This window comes from Artibeus jamaicensis, unplaced genomic scaffold (genome assembly GCF_021234435.1).
Source record: "Artibeus jamaicensis isolate MK-2021 breed Jamaican fruit bat unplaced genomic scaffold, CSHL_Jam_final contig_233, whole genome shotgun sequence".
Classification (NCBI taxonomy): domain Eukaryota; kingdom Metazoa; phylum Chordata; class Mammalia; order Chiroptera; family Phyllostomidae; genus Artibeus; species Artibeus jamaicensis.
Window position 1 is genome coordinate 16499912 of NW_026521486.1, and position 17047 is coordinate 16516958.

A 17047-nucleotide genomic window follows, 5' to 3' on the forward strand; every position below is an offset into this window, starting at 1 on the left:
GTATAGTTGGCATTCAGTGAATCCGGATTTGTTATGATGCTGTTTCTACTGGTCCTATCCCTTGGGCTTATTTTTCTTAATAGAGCTTAAAAGTTCTAGATATGCATACTATTTGCTTTGGTAGAAGTAAATAAGTGTGAATTTTTGGAATAAAATATCCTCTTCATGATCTGAAAATGATATTGGCTTTATGATACAAATATATGTGGCTTTCAGGAAGCGATATATACTCTAATTGTAAATATTAGTTTAACATTTATTTGCACTAAAAATTTGTCTAACCCCTGGGCATTCTACTAGTTTGGGAGAGCTATGAAAATGAATATATTCATTTGGTTACTTGAGTTTTTACTTTGCACCAAGCACTATTCTAAGTTTAGGATTAAGGGCAGAGTAAAACTATACATGGTCCTTCCTCTCAAAGAGATTTGCCTGGATTACTACTTCTTTCATTGTGGAGGATTCAGATTAAGATTCAGATAGTAAAAGTCCTTACAGAAATAAGTGGTTAAGCATCACAACTAATGTAATAATTTATTAAAAAGGTAAGGTTCTTGAAGTTTGCTGATTGGTGACTATAACATTAGGAAACGAAATCTAAACAGTATTTCCTATTTATACAGTTAGTTTTAGAATCAGTTGTATATTTTCAGTTAGTGAAACAGAAAAAATGATTTTTGTCTGTCTAAATGTGTTTGCTATCACCGGCATGTGTCACTTTAATTTTGTAAATAACATCTGAAAAACTTTTTACCTAAATTAAAAAAGAATGAAATGTGTTAAAATGTATTTTCTGTTCTCAGGGAAGATTTGGAACTATCGGTTTATTAAGTCTTTTAAAATTTTTTTCTCCACAGTTCCATCTCCCAACCTTTATAGCCAGCTGAATGCACTACAGTTTACTGTGGATGAAAGAAGTATTCTATGGTTAAATCAATTTATATTGGATTTAAAACAGAGCCTTAATCAATTTATGGCTGTATACAAGTTGAATGACAATTCAAAATCTGATGAGCATGTTGACATTCGAATTGATGGCTTAATGCTAAAGGTACCATATAAACAAGTGGCTACGAGAACAAAACCATTTTTACAGAAGAAAAGTTAACACCATTATAATTTCCAGGATTTAAGAGGGCATTCAAATTTAACTCAGCTTCATTGCATCTTAATTTTGATTTTTAAATTTCAGTTTTAAAATTCAATCATAGAAGCTTTAAGAGACTTTTCCCCCTGCTTCTTTCTCTTTCTTTTATTTTTTTTCTTTTCTCATCTATTTGGAGGTAAGCAGTAGAAGTAAAATTTAAATCAGTCATTTTGTTCCTACTTCTTACCAGAAGTGATAAAAATTTTCTTTTTAAGATTGTAAATAATACAATGAAGCTTTTAAGTTAAATTTGGGTTTTATATATTCACATTTATTCTGTTAATAATATCCAAAGGTAATGGAAAGTTGCTCAATATTACAGGCAGGTGACTGGTAATCTGAATTCCATGGACATTTAAATTTTAAAGGAAGAAAAAAATACTTTAGTATAGAATGAGTCTTGGGCATAGATGGAAATTTTAGTGTTGCTGGTAGACTAAATTTATATACTTTAAATTTCTTTTCTGTAAATTGAGGTTAATAATTGACAATCACATTATAGAAATGTTTTAAAAATCTTATAATCACTATAGAGACACATTTTATAACATTTATAATTATAATTTAAGATACAATTATATAATCTTTACATTTTCCAAGTTTGGTTAGTCTTAAAACCAGTCACTTTGAACTCTTTAGTGTGAATATTTTAAGGACTTGGGTTAATTATCTCTGGAAAATTATTTTAGTAATTGGACCGATACAGTTAAGTTTATTAATAGTTTTCTCCCAAAGAAGTGATTCTAATGACATCTATCAAGTCATTCCATCTACTCATCTATTTATCCCCCAAATTGCCTGAATCTAAAATATCCTAATAAAAAATTTCTTTTTTCAAACTTGACACTTTCTTCTATATGCTCATGGCAGAGTAAGCATTTAGTAATACTGGTTTGATATAATTTTGTTCTTTTTATTTTGTGATATGTTGTATGCAAATTTTTTTATGTTGTGTATATTTTTCATCATTTCTTTGTTTTTTAACCTTTTCTTAGTGGTAAATTATTTCAGTTCTTTAAACTCAGTTTAATAAAAAAGATTTGGGGGAGAGAAAGTTACTGTTTTATGTCTGGTTAGGAAAGTAGTTTGGGTGGGAATGTCAAAAAGTATTGTTTTTGGTTAGTTTATCTTCAAAATATATGGATTTGTAGTTAGACTAGATTAATGTGTTTTCTCTTTTAGTTTGTTATTCCTTCTGAGGTGAAATCTGAGCGTCATCGGGATCAACCACACGCCATTTCTATTCAGAGTTCTGAGATGATTGCCACAAATACAAGGCACTGTCCAAACTGTCGACATTCCGATCTAGAATCCTTGTTTCAAGACTTTAAAGATTGTGATTTTTTCAGTAAAACATATACCAGCTTTCCCAAATCTGGTGACAATTTTAATCTTTTGCATCCAATCTTCCAAAGACATGCTCATGAACAAGATACCAAAATGCATGAAGTTTACAAAGGAAACATTACTCCCAAATTGAATAAACACACTCTTAAAACTTCTGCTGCCACAGATGTTTGGGCTGTGTATTTTTCTCAATTTTGGATAGATTATGAAGGGATGAAAAGTGGAAAAGGACGACCAATAAATTTTGTAGACTCTTTCCCTCTTTCCATCTGGATTTGTCAACCCACAAGGTATGCACTGTCTCAGAAAGAGCTGCAGGCTTGTAATCGGATATCTCTAAACACATCACAAAGTGAATCTAGTGATCTGACTGGCCGGTTGAAGCGGAAGAAGCTCTTGAAGGAGTATTACAGTACAGAGTCCGAGCCCTTGACAAACGGGAGTCAGACATCTTCGTCAGACACATTTTTAAGATTTTCCTCTTCATCATCAGATGCAGATATTCATGTCCTGGTTCATGTTCAGAAGCACATCAGTATGCAGATCAATCACTACCAGTATCTGTTGCTGCTTTTCCTTCATGAGTCACTCGTTCTGCTTTCAGAGAACTTAAAGAGCGATGTAGAAGCCGTGACTGGCAGTCCTGCCAGTCAGACATCCGTTTGCATTGGAATTTTACTTAAAAGTGCAGAAGTGGCTCTTCTACTACACCCAGTGGATCAGGCAAATACTCTCAAGTCTCCCGTTTCTGAAAGTGTGATCCCTGTTTCTGATTATGTGCCTGCAGAAAATGGAGAGTTCTTGTCTTCAAAAAAGAAACAAGTTACTAGTGGCGTAAATCAAACCAGAAGTGTAACTGTTAATCATAAGTCAGACAACCGATCTATGAGTGTTGACCTTAGCCACGTCCCTTTGAAGGATCCTTTGCTTTTTAAATCAGCTAGTGATACAAATCTGCAAAAAGGCATTTCTTTTCTGGATTATTTATCAGATAAAAATTTAGAGAAAATAAGTGAAGATGAAAGTACTGGAATTCTTTGCAAAAGTGGCTCAGGGGAAATTGGATTAGAAACAGGCGACAGAAAGGACTTAACTTACGCAGGTTCAAATAGTGTCTTTAACTACAGAGAGGATTCAGGTTTGCTGCCATTTGGTCATTATGGTAATCAACACATGCTTTCAAATAGTGTAACTAGTAAAGGAAATGAAGCCATAGAAGCTATCTTTAAAGCTGAAGATTTGCTTCCAGAAACAACTTCACTCTCTGAGAACCTGGAAATGGGTAAAGAAGAAGCACCCACAGTTAGAACACTTAAATCACAGTCATCTTTAAGGTAACAATGCAGTGTTGGAATGGGTGGGGGCGGTGTTTGGAGTGTGTGTGTGTGTGTGAGCATATTTTGTTTTCAGACCGAAAACCTCATGGCAAAACATGACATCATCAGAGTTAACACATGGAAGAGAAGGTTTTTCAAAATATGAAAATACTTTCAGCTTAGACTTATATGATTTAAAAAGTACATTTACTGTATACTGTGTTTTTCGGACTACAAGACACACCCCCCACCATTTGAGAGGAATAATGGTTGTTAATGATGCTGTCGAGTTCTGTTTACATTTACATTGCTGAAATATTATGTTATTAAATATTTTACCACATTTTAAAAATTTTCCTCCTCTAAAACCTAGGTGTGTCTTGTGTTCCAAAAATACGGTACATGTTTTTATTTTGTTAGGAATATTTTTAGAATTTTTGACCTCATCTGCGATGATTTTCTGGTAGTTTTGTTTATTAACGTCTAAAGGAATGGTGCCCACCAAATCTGGTTCCCCTCTGTACTTCCTACAGGAACGTGAAAAGAAGCTCCTCACAAACCTCACTGGATACCATTTCACTCGACAGCATGATATTGGAGGAACAGTTGTTAGAAAGTGATGGAAATAATAGTCATATATTTCTGGAAAAAGGTAAAGCAATACAGTAAAGAACTTATATATACACACACAGAACACACATTTCTTAGAAGTAATGTTTAAGTATTTTTAGTTATATTCAATAATTAGAAATACTTAGATGTTTAAGTATTTTTAATTATATTCAATAATTAATTACATTGCCTAAAAGACATTTTATTTATACACACATACATGCACAATACACCAAAACTATTATACCTAATTTTATAATAGTTCTGTTGCTGCTTTTAACCAGATAATTTCTCTCTCTCTCTCTCTTTCCTCCCCCTCTCTCTTTTGTGGCCAACTCTAACTCTTATTTGTATTGTATATAGACAATAAAGCAGACAGCATTAAAGCTACTAGCTCTCTTACAGAGACATCTATATCTGGAATTTTGATTAGGTGACCTTAATTAGCAGGATGGATTCTCAATTACGTGGTCCTAGGACTGTAGTACAGACTGAATCTACTTATTTCCATACCAGGATTCTCTTACTTACATGATTATATCTGATGGAACTACATGATTGCCCTTTTTAAAAATGTTTTTTAATTTATTGATAGATTTGAGAAAGAAGGGGAGAGAGAGAGAGAGGAATACTGATTTTGTTGTTCCACTTATTTATGCATTCAGTTGTTGAATCTTGTATGTGTCCTGACCAGGGATTGAACCCACAACCTCCTTGGTGTCATAAGGACAACACCCTGATACTCGGCCAGGTACAAAGGTTCCTAATGTCCCAGTAAAGACCACGAGGAATGACTTAGAATTATATGCATTTCAACCACTAAGACATTGGGGACTTTGTGAACAGGGATAAAAACATGGGCACGGAGTAGTTGTCCCAGACACTGAAGCATAAGGGACAAGAGACACATACAAATTACTTTGTGTATAGAGAATAATAAGCCTATTGGTTGTTGAAGACATCTTCAGTAAGGAAAGACTCGTAGCTTCATAAACTGAAGCTTAAAGAAATTAGTATACAGTCAGGAAGCAACAGAAGTAGATTTGGAACTCAGCTAGTCTGATCCAAGGACCTAGGCATTTAACCAATCAGTATGCTATATTAGCTCTCTAGACATGGGAAATGTCTGGAGATGAAAAAGCCATGACCTAACCCTGTATAGGCAATTTATGGCAATATCCTTTTCAGCATACTCTACCAATTAAATGGAGATGGAGAAGAGGTACTAATGCAGTCCATAAAAATCTATTTTAGATTCACAGAGCTCAATTGCTAGTTTCTCTGCCCCCTTTATGGTTTTAAATCCTACTTTAGCAGAGGATTTATATTCTGTGATCAAAATTTAATTTAAAAAGTGTCCCTTTAGAAAATATTCCTACTTGGTCTCAAAAGGCATCAGTGTTTTCTTGTTATTTCTGAATATTAAATCATAAAAGTGACTCTCAATTTGGAAAATAAAGACAACTGCAATTTGAAAAATAAATGAACTCCAAAGCTCCACAATCTAGTGATATTAACTGTCATTTATTCTATAAATTTTTATATGTATTCACATATATATATACACACATATATTTGATGTTATATTACATACATGATTTTTTAACCGACTTTTTATCTCACATATGCATTTGCTAATATTATATATGAAATGACCTTTAATAATTTCCCAGATATTGGATTGTTAGATTGTTTATAGTTTCACAGTTATAAAATGATTATAGTTTCACAGTTATGAATGATAATTAATATTCATAAAGTTTGCTTGCATTTCTAATTACTGTCTTAAAATAGATTCCAGCAATAGATTATTAGGATCTAGAAAAAGAGCAAGGCATTATTGCTGTGTGTCACATGTAAATATGTGACTATATAGTCCTAATTCTCCTGAAATGTAATAATTTTCTTTATGTTACAGAAATTGTTTTTCATTGGGAACACTTGCTTTGTTTTTTGTTTGTTTTAATTTTTTGAGAAATATATGGATATGTTCTCAGTGTAAGAAAAGAAGACATTATAGAAATACAGTACAAAATGAAGGTGTCACTTTAAACCACCCTTTCTCTGTCCCTTGATACCTTTCCCCAGAAATAACACCCATCTGAACTTTTGGTATATACCGTATACTTTCAGGCCCTTTTCTCTACACATATATATGTTTATATGTATATACTGTAACATACATGTGTAGGTATGTTTGTGTGCATATTTTCATATATATTTACATGTTTATACAGAGAAACAAAGACATGGCTGGGCTATGACCCCATGATAGGCTTGTATCTCATCTCCCCACTTTGGTTCTTGTCAATTTTCAGTTCATTCTTCACCCCATAGGAAGAATACTCTTTAAAAATGTAAATACTATCATGTTGACTTCAATTTTAATCCCGATAACTTCTCACCGCTGTAAGGTAACAACTTTAAAAACCTTAATGTCACTGACAGTGCTCTGTGTGATATGGCCCTTGCTTAACATTTCTGCTGTTCTCCCATGTGCTTACTACACTTTAAATATACTTTACTATATTCATTCTTTTTTTCAGGTTCTTCATGGTAACAATTTTTTTTTCCACCTCAGGGTTTTTGTACGTGTGCATAGAATGCTATTTTGTTTTTGTTTGCTTTAACTTAAGTATTACTTTATCATGGAAGCCTCTTTAACCCCTAACTGTGTTAGGAACTCCTTGTAAAATGGGAGTTTATTATCTCTTTATACCATAGTTGTATTTATATATATCTTCCTTGGCACTAAAAATAGTTTTATTCATTCTTTCAGCGGATAATTTATTGAGCATCTACTATGTTGCCAGGCACTAGGTTAGCAGCTCATTATATAGTAGTAAATGTAGTAATAAAAACATTGAGGTCATGTTTTCCATGTCTTTGGTTTTTCTAATCTAATTTCTAGTAATTTATTTTAACAGTATTTTTAAAAAGTATTGATCTGTGATGAACACTTCAAAAAATATCTTACCACAGGAATTTTCGAAACACTTGAAATACAGCACATTGAGGAATTAAGGCAGGTAGATAAGGATAGAGAATGATAGCATTGATGATAGTGGCATTAACTTCATGTAAAGATAATTAGAAGTTACTTTAGAATACTGAAAAGAAAAAGTAAGGGGTAGAACGGACCTGTGTGATATAGGACAGAGTGAAGGGCCCCCGCTGGCCGGCTACAGCCCCGCTAGTTCCTTAGGCACTGTGCCTGCATGGAGAACGTGGGCTGTGGTCTCCACGGTAGATTTCTTGTTAGACTGTCTAAGTTTAGGGCTTATGTATCTCTAACATTTTATGGTGAGAAGTTACTCCTTGTTACAATATTTGCTAACTAGTCACAGAATAATCTTTCTGTGTTTATTGTGCTTAATTTAAACAAGGCTATGTTTAGGAAAGAGTTAAGGGGCTAGCCCATCTTGGTTAGATAATCGTGATATTTTTGGATCATTTGTAAAACTGGTTAAAATTTATTAGTTTATCTTGTACTATTTCAGGTATTAAAAAGAATTCGAGTACAAATTATCAGAGCCCAGCAGATAGCACAAATGCCAGTGTAAACCTACAGAATTACGGGGAAGCGTCTCCAGATGCCGTCAGTACGACTTCAGACAGTGCTCAAGAAAATAACGACCTGGTAATCATTTCAGACAGGTTCTGTGAAGAGAAATGCCGCGGGCTTCATCTCATATTTAATATGTTCATATTTTAAGACATTAGTGTATAAAATGAATTGACGTAGATTGTGGGTGATTCACTTTGTTCTTTCTTGAAAATTCTCTTTGTACTCTTAAAAATTCTTCCCTCTTACTGAATTATTTTTCTCTGAATTTTACTTTAAAAAATTTTGGTTTTGTATTGAGGAGAGAAAGCTCTATCTTTTTTTATCTTTTAGTTTTCAATCTTTAGTTTCAATTTAAATATACTTGGAAACAGTTTGATAGTAAGGATGGTGGTTTCTGTGAGGGGCTTTTTACAGAACCAATATTATTAGTTTACTTAAGCCCTCTTCACCCAGTGCAATATTCTGTGGATGACCTAGAGAATATGTTCAGTTTTAATGGAAATAATATCTCACAGAAATGTCATGTAATTAGTGTTCATGGTCAAAAAATTCTTCTCTTGACTAAGAAGAAAAGGAGCTGAAGTTTATGACTATGATGTGATAACCACATTCATTTGATCACAAGTATATATTTGGTTTATTAGGCCATAGTTGTATTTTTAAAGGTTATAGTATTAGTTTCCTGTGGTTTTTTTTTTAGAATTTTGTTTTAATTACTTGGTGTACTAACATTATTTATGCAATCATTGTTAGATGTCAATCGTGATGTTTAAAATTACTGGTGTTAATGGGGAAATTGACATACGAGGAGAAGATACAGAAATCTGTCTTCAAGTGGACCAAGTAACACCAGCTCAGTTAGGCAATATCAGCCTTCGGCATTACCTTAGTAATCGTCCAGTAGGTGAGACTTTAATATGACTTCAACTTTTATTCTTTACGCAAATGATTTTATACATATGTATTATTTATACATACTATTTATACAAAAAACAATCGAACATAGAATTTCAAAACTAGACTGTTGTTTTATACCCATCCCTACCTCTTCTCAAATTGTACAATTTTAGATTATTTCCAGCTGCACAGTTTGGTTTTTTTTCACTTTTCTTTATAGCTCACTTAATACCATACTCTTACTCCTTTTTTTTATGGTCTTCCTAACTGAGTAATTCATTTTGAAGTGCCTTGAGTGTATGGTTGTATGGTCAATGCTATCTAATGTGTTATTTTTCCCAGCTTTCTCATTTGGTCGTTAGAAGGATAAAAAAAAAAACAAACAGGAAGGAAGTGAGGGAGGAAGGGAGTCAAGGAGGGAGGGAGAAAAGGAAAAGGAAGGGGAAAGGGGACCCATGGAAAAAGAAAAGTTTAGCATTAACATTTCAAACACTAATAAACATACGAACAAAGATTGTACTTGATTGTTTATGTTTGCTTGTGTTTGTTTTTCTTTAATGTGTGGATTTTGGATTCCTTTAATAGGAAGACCTTCATAGAATAGTTTTATGGCATAAGAAGTAGTAGGGAGGAGCGGTTTTTGACTAATGAAGATTTTGTTTTATTTCTACTTGAAGTAGATACTCTTTTTGTTTGAAGTTATTTCTGGTTCTCAGCTCCCTGAAGTGTGTATTGGTGTATGTATGTGTAGATACAGGTATAGATTGGTAAAAGACACTGTAAAGTAACATTTACTGAATTGTTTGTTTCAAATAGCTCTTATTTTTAAACAGGTTAATTAACCCTTGGTTTTCTTAATATGGGGAAAACATCTCCATACATATTCACATCCATGCTGAAGGAAAATAAACATTTTCTGTCATGAATTTAATGAGTGGCGTCTTCTTACGAGGGCACACAGGACAGATAAGTTTGATTCCTCAGCAACTGAAATTGCTCTGCCTTTCCAAAACAACTAGTTTGCTTCAGCTCATGGGTTTTATGAATTGCGAAATGGATATTTTTCTCTTTGCCGCTAGAAAGCTCATTTTTGGTCACCCTTTGGTACAGAAATTTAAATAATGTTTGAGTTTTCAACCTTCCTACCTAGTTTTTCCGCTTTCCTTCTGTCCTTATTTTTCTTCTGCTTATTTTTTATCTGATTATGCCATGTGCATGCTACCTCCTAATGTTTTGGGAGGCAGGTAAAATAAAAGAAATAGTTATTCTTAAGGGCCAGTTTAGTTAGTGGTTCCACTAGAAAATTACCTTGTTAAAAATTATGTATTCTGTGGATGCTTCATTGAAATTCTAAAATATATTTTTGAACTCAAGTATTTATATCTTTATAAGCTACATGAAGTTCTTTTTTGGAACAAGGGCAAGGCATAAGTAAATATAAATATTTAATATCCAGTTTTAATAAGGAACGTACAAAACTTCTGTCTTTTGTTACTTGTCGAGAAATGGCTTAGGAGTCACTTTAAATGTCATGACGGTTTCTGCATGACAGTCATCCATTATCTTACAAATGTATAGATTGCCATGTACCCAGACACACTCTTAAGTATCTGAGGTATGCATGGTATCAGATTTATATCATGGTACATTGTTTCATGTTACCAAAAAGTAAAAAATAGAGACAAGTCAACATTATTGCAATAGAATATTGTCTATAAAAATTGAAAATAGGATGGCACATGATATGTTGTGTATATATTGTAAATATCACAGGTAAATTACAGGTAAATATTAAAACTTTATTATTGCTTTACTGTTGTATAAAGCAACAATAACCTCTAATGACAAATACTCGAGAGTGACATTTTTGAGTAGCATCACAGTTATAATTTGATTTGTTCTTTTTCTGTAGGTTCTGATCACAAAGCAGTTATTCATTCCAAATCCTCTCCTGAGATTGCTCTGAGATTTGAAAGTGGGCCTGGTGCTGTGATACACTCTTTGCTTGCAGAAAAAAATGGATTTCTACAATGCCATATAGAAAACTTTAGCACTGAGTTTCTTACATCTTCTCTTACGAACATTCAACATTTTTTGGAAGATGAAACTGTTGCAACAGTGATGCCAATGAAGATACAAGTTTCTAACACAAAAATAAATTTAAAAGTATGTTAAATTTTTCACATTTTTGTATTATAAATGTTCACTTTGCTACCTGAACTTTGATTCATGCCTGAGAATATGTCTCCTCTGTAACATACTTTACCAGCATTTATTGAAGTAAATAAACTATTTATTTATTTAAAAAGAATAACACTATGTGTTAGTCTTTGTGATGAATGATGTAAAGATTCTTCTTAGAATTAAAAAAATATCAAAATAGAATGGGCAGTTTTCTCTCTATTTTAACTAAAGCACTTAAAGATAAATTTGTAACTCATTAAAAATATTGACTGAAGTAATGTTTTTTAAGAAAATAATTGCATTAACTTAATCATTTACTTGAGTAACAACACACTGATACTTTTTCTCCTGCAGGATGACAGTCCTCGCAGTAGCACAACGGTGTCCCTCGAACCAGCTCCCGTAACCGTCCACATTGACCATCTCGTGGTGGAGAGAAACGATGATGGCTCCTTTCATATCAGAGGCATGTATGAAAAAACAGGTCAAGTGAATACTTACTAAAATTTGAAATTAATTATTTACATGCCGATTATTTTTTCTCACTGTTATATGTATGCTCATATATAGGAATAGATGACTGAGGGACACTTTCAGTGCATTGTAATAAAATATTGCCTATGTATGGATCTACCTCAGAACTAACTCATCTGTCGTTTACAGGTATTTGCTTTTGAGAATTAAGAAGAGTTTTCAGTGAATGCTTTGAATGGCCCAGATTTCTCAAGTAGCTTGTTAAGAAATTTTGAGATATGCTGTGTTTTTCCTCTTTCGAAACAAATTTACTTAGCAAGCAGGAGCATTCAAAATAATCTCATTAGTAGCTGTTTCAAAAATTATTTATAGGTGTTTGTTGGTGTGGTAATGGTACTTCACCAAATACTTTTCTTCACTCCTTTCTCCCCAGCCCACCCCCACCCATATTCTAAGGTGTACTAGCAGCTGTTCTGGATGTGATTAAAGTTCATCATGAAGCAATACATGCTTTTATACCTTTTTTGCTTCATATACTACTTCACACTTCTGGGGAAAGTCTTTAAAACAATTATTGATTTTGCAGTAAAGACTTTAAAAAGAACTTGAAATAATTTTTCAGAAAATTTGAAAGATATGCTATAATTTGTTCTTCCAGTAAAATGTAGTTAATTAGGTAACTATTAACAAGACTACCAATGAGCGAAGAAGACAGAGAATGTTTGTCGTGTGTGTGTATATACATATGGGGTGTGTGTATATACCATGCCATTTATCATTAATTACTTTTAATAGTTGTATACTGGCTCTCAACATTTTTTTCTCCCCAACAAACATAGGGCCTGGCATATTCCCATCTGAAACAGTGGCCATTATACATCAATAGTCAACTGAAAGGGATGTGAGGAAGGGAGGGAGGGACTACCTCTCAATAGGTTATATCAGACTGTGTCTTTAAAGGTCTGTGGTAAGCAACTCTTTGCCATACACACCCTAAAAATTATTAGCATAATGCTTCCTAACTTGGAATGTGGGAAGATTTATTTGATTGGTAAACCTAAAGAAAGATAACATCTAAATTCAGAAGACTGTCCATATGACCAGAAAGGAAAAATGAATAGAAATTTTCTGTTTGAATAAACAGAGAACTGTTGAAGTGTATGAGGTCAAATATTTATTAAGCACCTACTGTTGTACTATTAACAATTCATACTTGAATAATGCTTCCCAGTTTATAAAGTTCTTTTACGTTAAACATAAACTCATTCTTACCATAACCCTTTGTAATAATTACGACAAGTATTCTTATCACTTCTGTTTTGCAAATTACTGTAAGAAATTGAAGTTTATAGAAGTCAGGTGACTAGTTCAAGGTGAAGGAGTTAGAAAGTAAGTGGCAGGTCCTGCACTAGGGAAAAGTATATGTTGCTGCAAGACAGTGCAAGTTTCATCCTTAGGGGCATGGACTTGTTCATCAAAATTTGTCCTAAGAACTTGAAAGAAGAACCTCTTTTAAAGCAAATGTAAGGAAATGTGTTTTTCTGTAGCAGTAGACTTCAGTCACCGTGTCGTTCACGGGTTCTCTTCCCATTCCCTTCCAGTCCCCCCGTCTTTTTACCTTCTCCACCTTTTTGCCTCTCTGTCCCCATTCCCTCCCTTCTTATCTCTTCCTTTTCTCTTCCCACATCTTTCTGCCTTCTTCTCCCTTCTTTTTTTCTTTGAAAAATATGTTATTGTTTATGCTATTGCAGTTGTACCAATATTTCCCTTTGTTCCCCTCCACCCAGCCACCCCAGGCCCAGAGGCAATCTCCACACTGTTGTCCATGTCTGTGGGGGCATTCATATGTGTTTTTACACTAATCCCTTCCCCTTCTTCAACCACATATAACTTTCTTACATAAATCATTGCTTATAGCGATACTTTTTATAAAATTTCTAGTTATTTCATGATATTCTATTAATTGAATAATATTTCCCTTTAACTTTTTATTTCAGGCTAGGTTATGACAGTATTTTATGCACTAGTATCCAGAAATCCCATTGGAGTTTATCACCCACAGGCCATCGTATCCTTACCAATATACGGATGTCTGGTCCCCTGATTGAGGTCGTGCCAACAGACCATACCCTGCCCCCCTACCCCCAACGCCAACGTGGAATCTCTTCTTATGTACCATCATTTTAGTTTGTTCAGCCTCTGAAGAGATTACTCTATCCAGCAAAACTTTCATTTAGAATGGAAGGACAGATAAAGTGCTTCTCAGATAAGATCAAATTCAAGTTCATCATCACCAAGCCCTTATTATATGAAATGTTAAAGGGACTTGTCTAAGAAAAAGAAGATAAAAAAGATGAACAGTGAAAGGACAGCAAACTCACAGTTACTAAGAACCACACCTAAAACAAAAGCAAACTAAAAGGACAGCTAGATCAGGAGCGGAACCATAGAAACGAAGATCTCATGGAGAGTTAGCAACAGGGGAGTGGGAGGAGAAGAAGGGGGGAGGACAGAAAATAAGTAGCATAGACAGTGGGGAGAAAATAGATAGGGGGGGGCAAGAATAGTATGGGAAATATAGAATCTAAAGGACGTGAGACACATGGTCATAAACTAAAGGGGGGAATGGTAGGGGTGGGGGGGTGCAAGGTGGAGGGGAATGAAGGGGGGAATAGAACAACTGTAATGGTATAATCAATCAAATCAAATCAAATTTAAAAAATGGGATAATAAACAATAAGATACAATAGGTAGTGCAACTAGTGAAATTGAATGGATCATTACGAGAGATTACATAGTCTGCTTGGTCCCCCGAAAGATCGAACTGTAAGAGGATTATGATACATTCACTCAAATGTACTCCAGCCCTGATGAACTTTTAAATGAGATTAAACAGTGGATGACTCTCCCTTCTTTTCTCTCCTTCTTTACCTGTTTTTACATACACACCCTCTCCCTCTCTTCCATCCTTCCTCCTCTTTCTTCCTTTACTCTCCGAATCTCTCATTTCTCCTCTCCATACTTCTTCCTCTTCCCTCTCTCCCCCCTTTCTCTCCTTAGTCTACCTCCCAGTGATTGATATAAAATAGGTTTTAGAGTTGTTTAATCAGTGGCTTTTTCATTATTCTTAGAATCCCATGAGTAGTAAGATGTAGGCTAAATAGAATAGGTCCTGGGTCTTCTGTTATCCTTACTACAGCAAGGTAACTCAGCTTTTATTTTTAGTTCATTTTAGTGTTTTGAGTCATATTTAATTTTTAAAAAGTTTTGCTTTAAAAGTTTGAAAACCAATAATGAATCACATGGTATTTTAGGAATGCTATTTAGTCTTCTTTAACTTCTTTTTCTTAGATAAGTCCCTTTAACATTTCATATAATAAGGGCTTGGTGATGATGAACTCCTTGAATTTGATCTTATCTGAGAAGCACTTTATCTGTCCTTCCATTCTAAATGAAAGTTTTGCTGGATAGAGCAATCTTGGTTGTAGGTCTTTGGATTTCATGACTTGGAATACTTCTTTCCAGCTTCTTCTTGCCTACAAGGTCTCTTTTGAGAAATCCGCTGACAGTCTAATGGGAACTCCTTTGTAGGTGACTGTCCCTTTATCTCTTGCTGCTTTTAGAATTCCCTCCTTCATTTTAATCTTGGCTAATGTAATGATGATGTGCCTTGGTGTGTTCCTTCTTGGGTCCAACTTCTTTGGGACCCTCCTACCCAGCAGTGCAAAACAGCAGAGCGTGCCGCCATTTCCCCGCTCTGACCACGCCCCCACATACAGTGTCACAACCCAGCGACCTGGGAGTCCAAGGCTTCATTCCTCACACTTAAAGGGCACGAACAGACCAAAAATGGCTCAAGAAGAGCTCAAAGCCCCGGAACCTATAAATCTAAGCGATGAAGAAATAGCAACACTCTCAGACGCACAGTTTAAAACACTGGTCATCAGGATCCTCACAGTCTTCTGAGGTTGTTTCCTTCTGGGAATCTTTTTAAGGGGGGAAATTACATTGAGCAGATAGTACTCTTTTATTTACACAATCCAGTTTGACTTAATATACTGTTATTCTCTCATTCCATGTAATTTTACTGAACCTGGCAATCATATGACACTCTTATCACAGAAATGAGAATAGGACCCGCTTGGCCAATCAAAAGATTTCAGTGCTTGGGACATGGTGACTAGTAAATGATTTGTCTGTGACCCAAGCATTCTGAGCCATTTTTTTGGTGAATTGAGGAGGACACTAAGGGGTCACAGGCTATGAAACTTTCTTGTTTGAGTCACCAGTGGCTACCTTTGTTATCATATGACTGAACCCACACAGAGAAAAAGAAAAGTAGACCTAAGATGTAGAGTCAGGTTCCTAAAGTGATACTGTTCTGAGGACACATGAATCCTAGTATCCAGCCCTGCCTGAAGCATCATCCCTTGGAGATCTCTGTTAAAGAAGCAAATATATTTCTTTTTTAAAAAGCAAGTTTGAGACGGTCTTCTATTACTTATAATCTAATGTCCTCTCTGACCCAAAAAGTAAGAAAAAAATGTTGATGTATAAAGATGTTCCTTGCCTTTTTAATAATTACTTCTAATAAAAACATTTTTGAGATATAATTCTAATGTCATACCCTTCACACAAAGTATACAGTTTAGTGGTATTTAGTATACTCACTAATGGTGCCGTCATTATCATGGTCAGTTGTAGAGCATTTTCATCACCCTCAAAAAACCTCTGTCTACTAGCAGTCTCTCCCCATTCCTTCCCTAGCCCAGGGCACCCCCTGCTCTGCTGTCTGTCTGTGGATTTGCCTACTCCTGACGTCTTGTACGAATGGAATTACACAGTATATGGTCTTTTGTGACTGGTTTCTTTCATTTAGCATAGTTTCATGATTCATTTATGTAGTTGCATTTATCAGTACTTTATTTTTCTGCATGGCTAAGTAATAATTTCATTTTATGGACACTACATTTTGTTTATTCATAACTTGATGGGACATTTGGATTTCTGTTTTTTGACTATTGCAAATTATGTAGCTATAAACATTTGTGTATATGTTTTCATTTCTCTTGGGTATGTATCTAAGAATGGAATTATTGGGACATATGGTAACTCTAAATTAATCATTTCAGGAACTGCCAGACCATTTTTCAAAGTGGTTGCACTGGTCTGCATGTTTACCACTAGAGTATATTGAGAGTTCCAACTTCTCTACATCTTTGCCAACACTTGCTTTTATCTGACTTTGATTATAGGCATCCTACCTAGTGGGTATGAAGTGATGGTATCATTATGGTTTTGATATATACTCTTCTAATGGTTAATGATGCCAAGCATTTTTTTTTATGTCTTTATTTGCTATTTGTATATCTTTGGGAAAATGTCCACATCCTTTGCCTACGCTCTAAATGGATTATTTGTCTTTATTATTGGGTTTCAGGAATTCATTATATATTGTAGAAATAAGTTCCTTATCAAATGTAATTTGGAAATATTTTCTTC

General features: G+C 34.4%; 1 protein-coding gene across 3 annotated transcripts in view; it reads left to right on the forward strand.

The window, feature by feature from the left end:
* Window positions 1-17047, forward strand: part of BLTP3B (bridge-like lipid transfer protein family member 3B) — a 76030-nt gene that overhangs the window by 51322 nt on the left and 7661 nt on the right. For 2 of the 3 annotated variants that reach the window (XM_053661602.1, XM_037160170.2), the window contains 7 exons: window positions 858-1051; window positions 2330-3828; window positions 4344-4462; window positions 7923-8062; window positions 8744-8894; window positions 10800-11053; window positions 11426-11555. In XM_053661602.1, the coding sequence (XP_053517577.1) occupies window positions 858-1051; window positions 2330-3828; window positions 4344-4462; window positions 7923-8062; window positions 8744-8894; window positions 10800-11053; window positions 11426-11555 (2487 nt within the window). The remainder of the gene's footprint in view (window positions 1-857; window positions 1052-2329; window positions 3829-4343; window positions 4463-7922; window positions 8063-8743; window positions 8895-10799; window positions 11054-11425; window positions 11556-17047) is intronic. The other variant, XM_037160171.2, reaches the window with a different exon arrangement.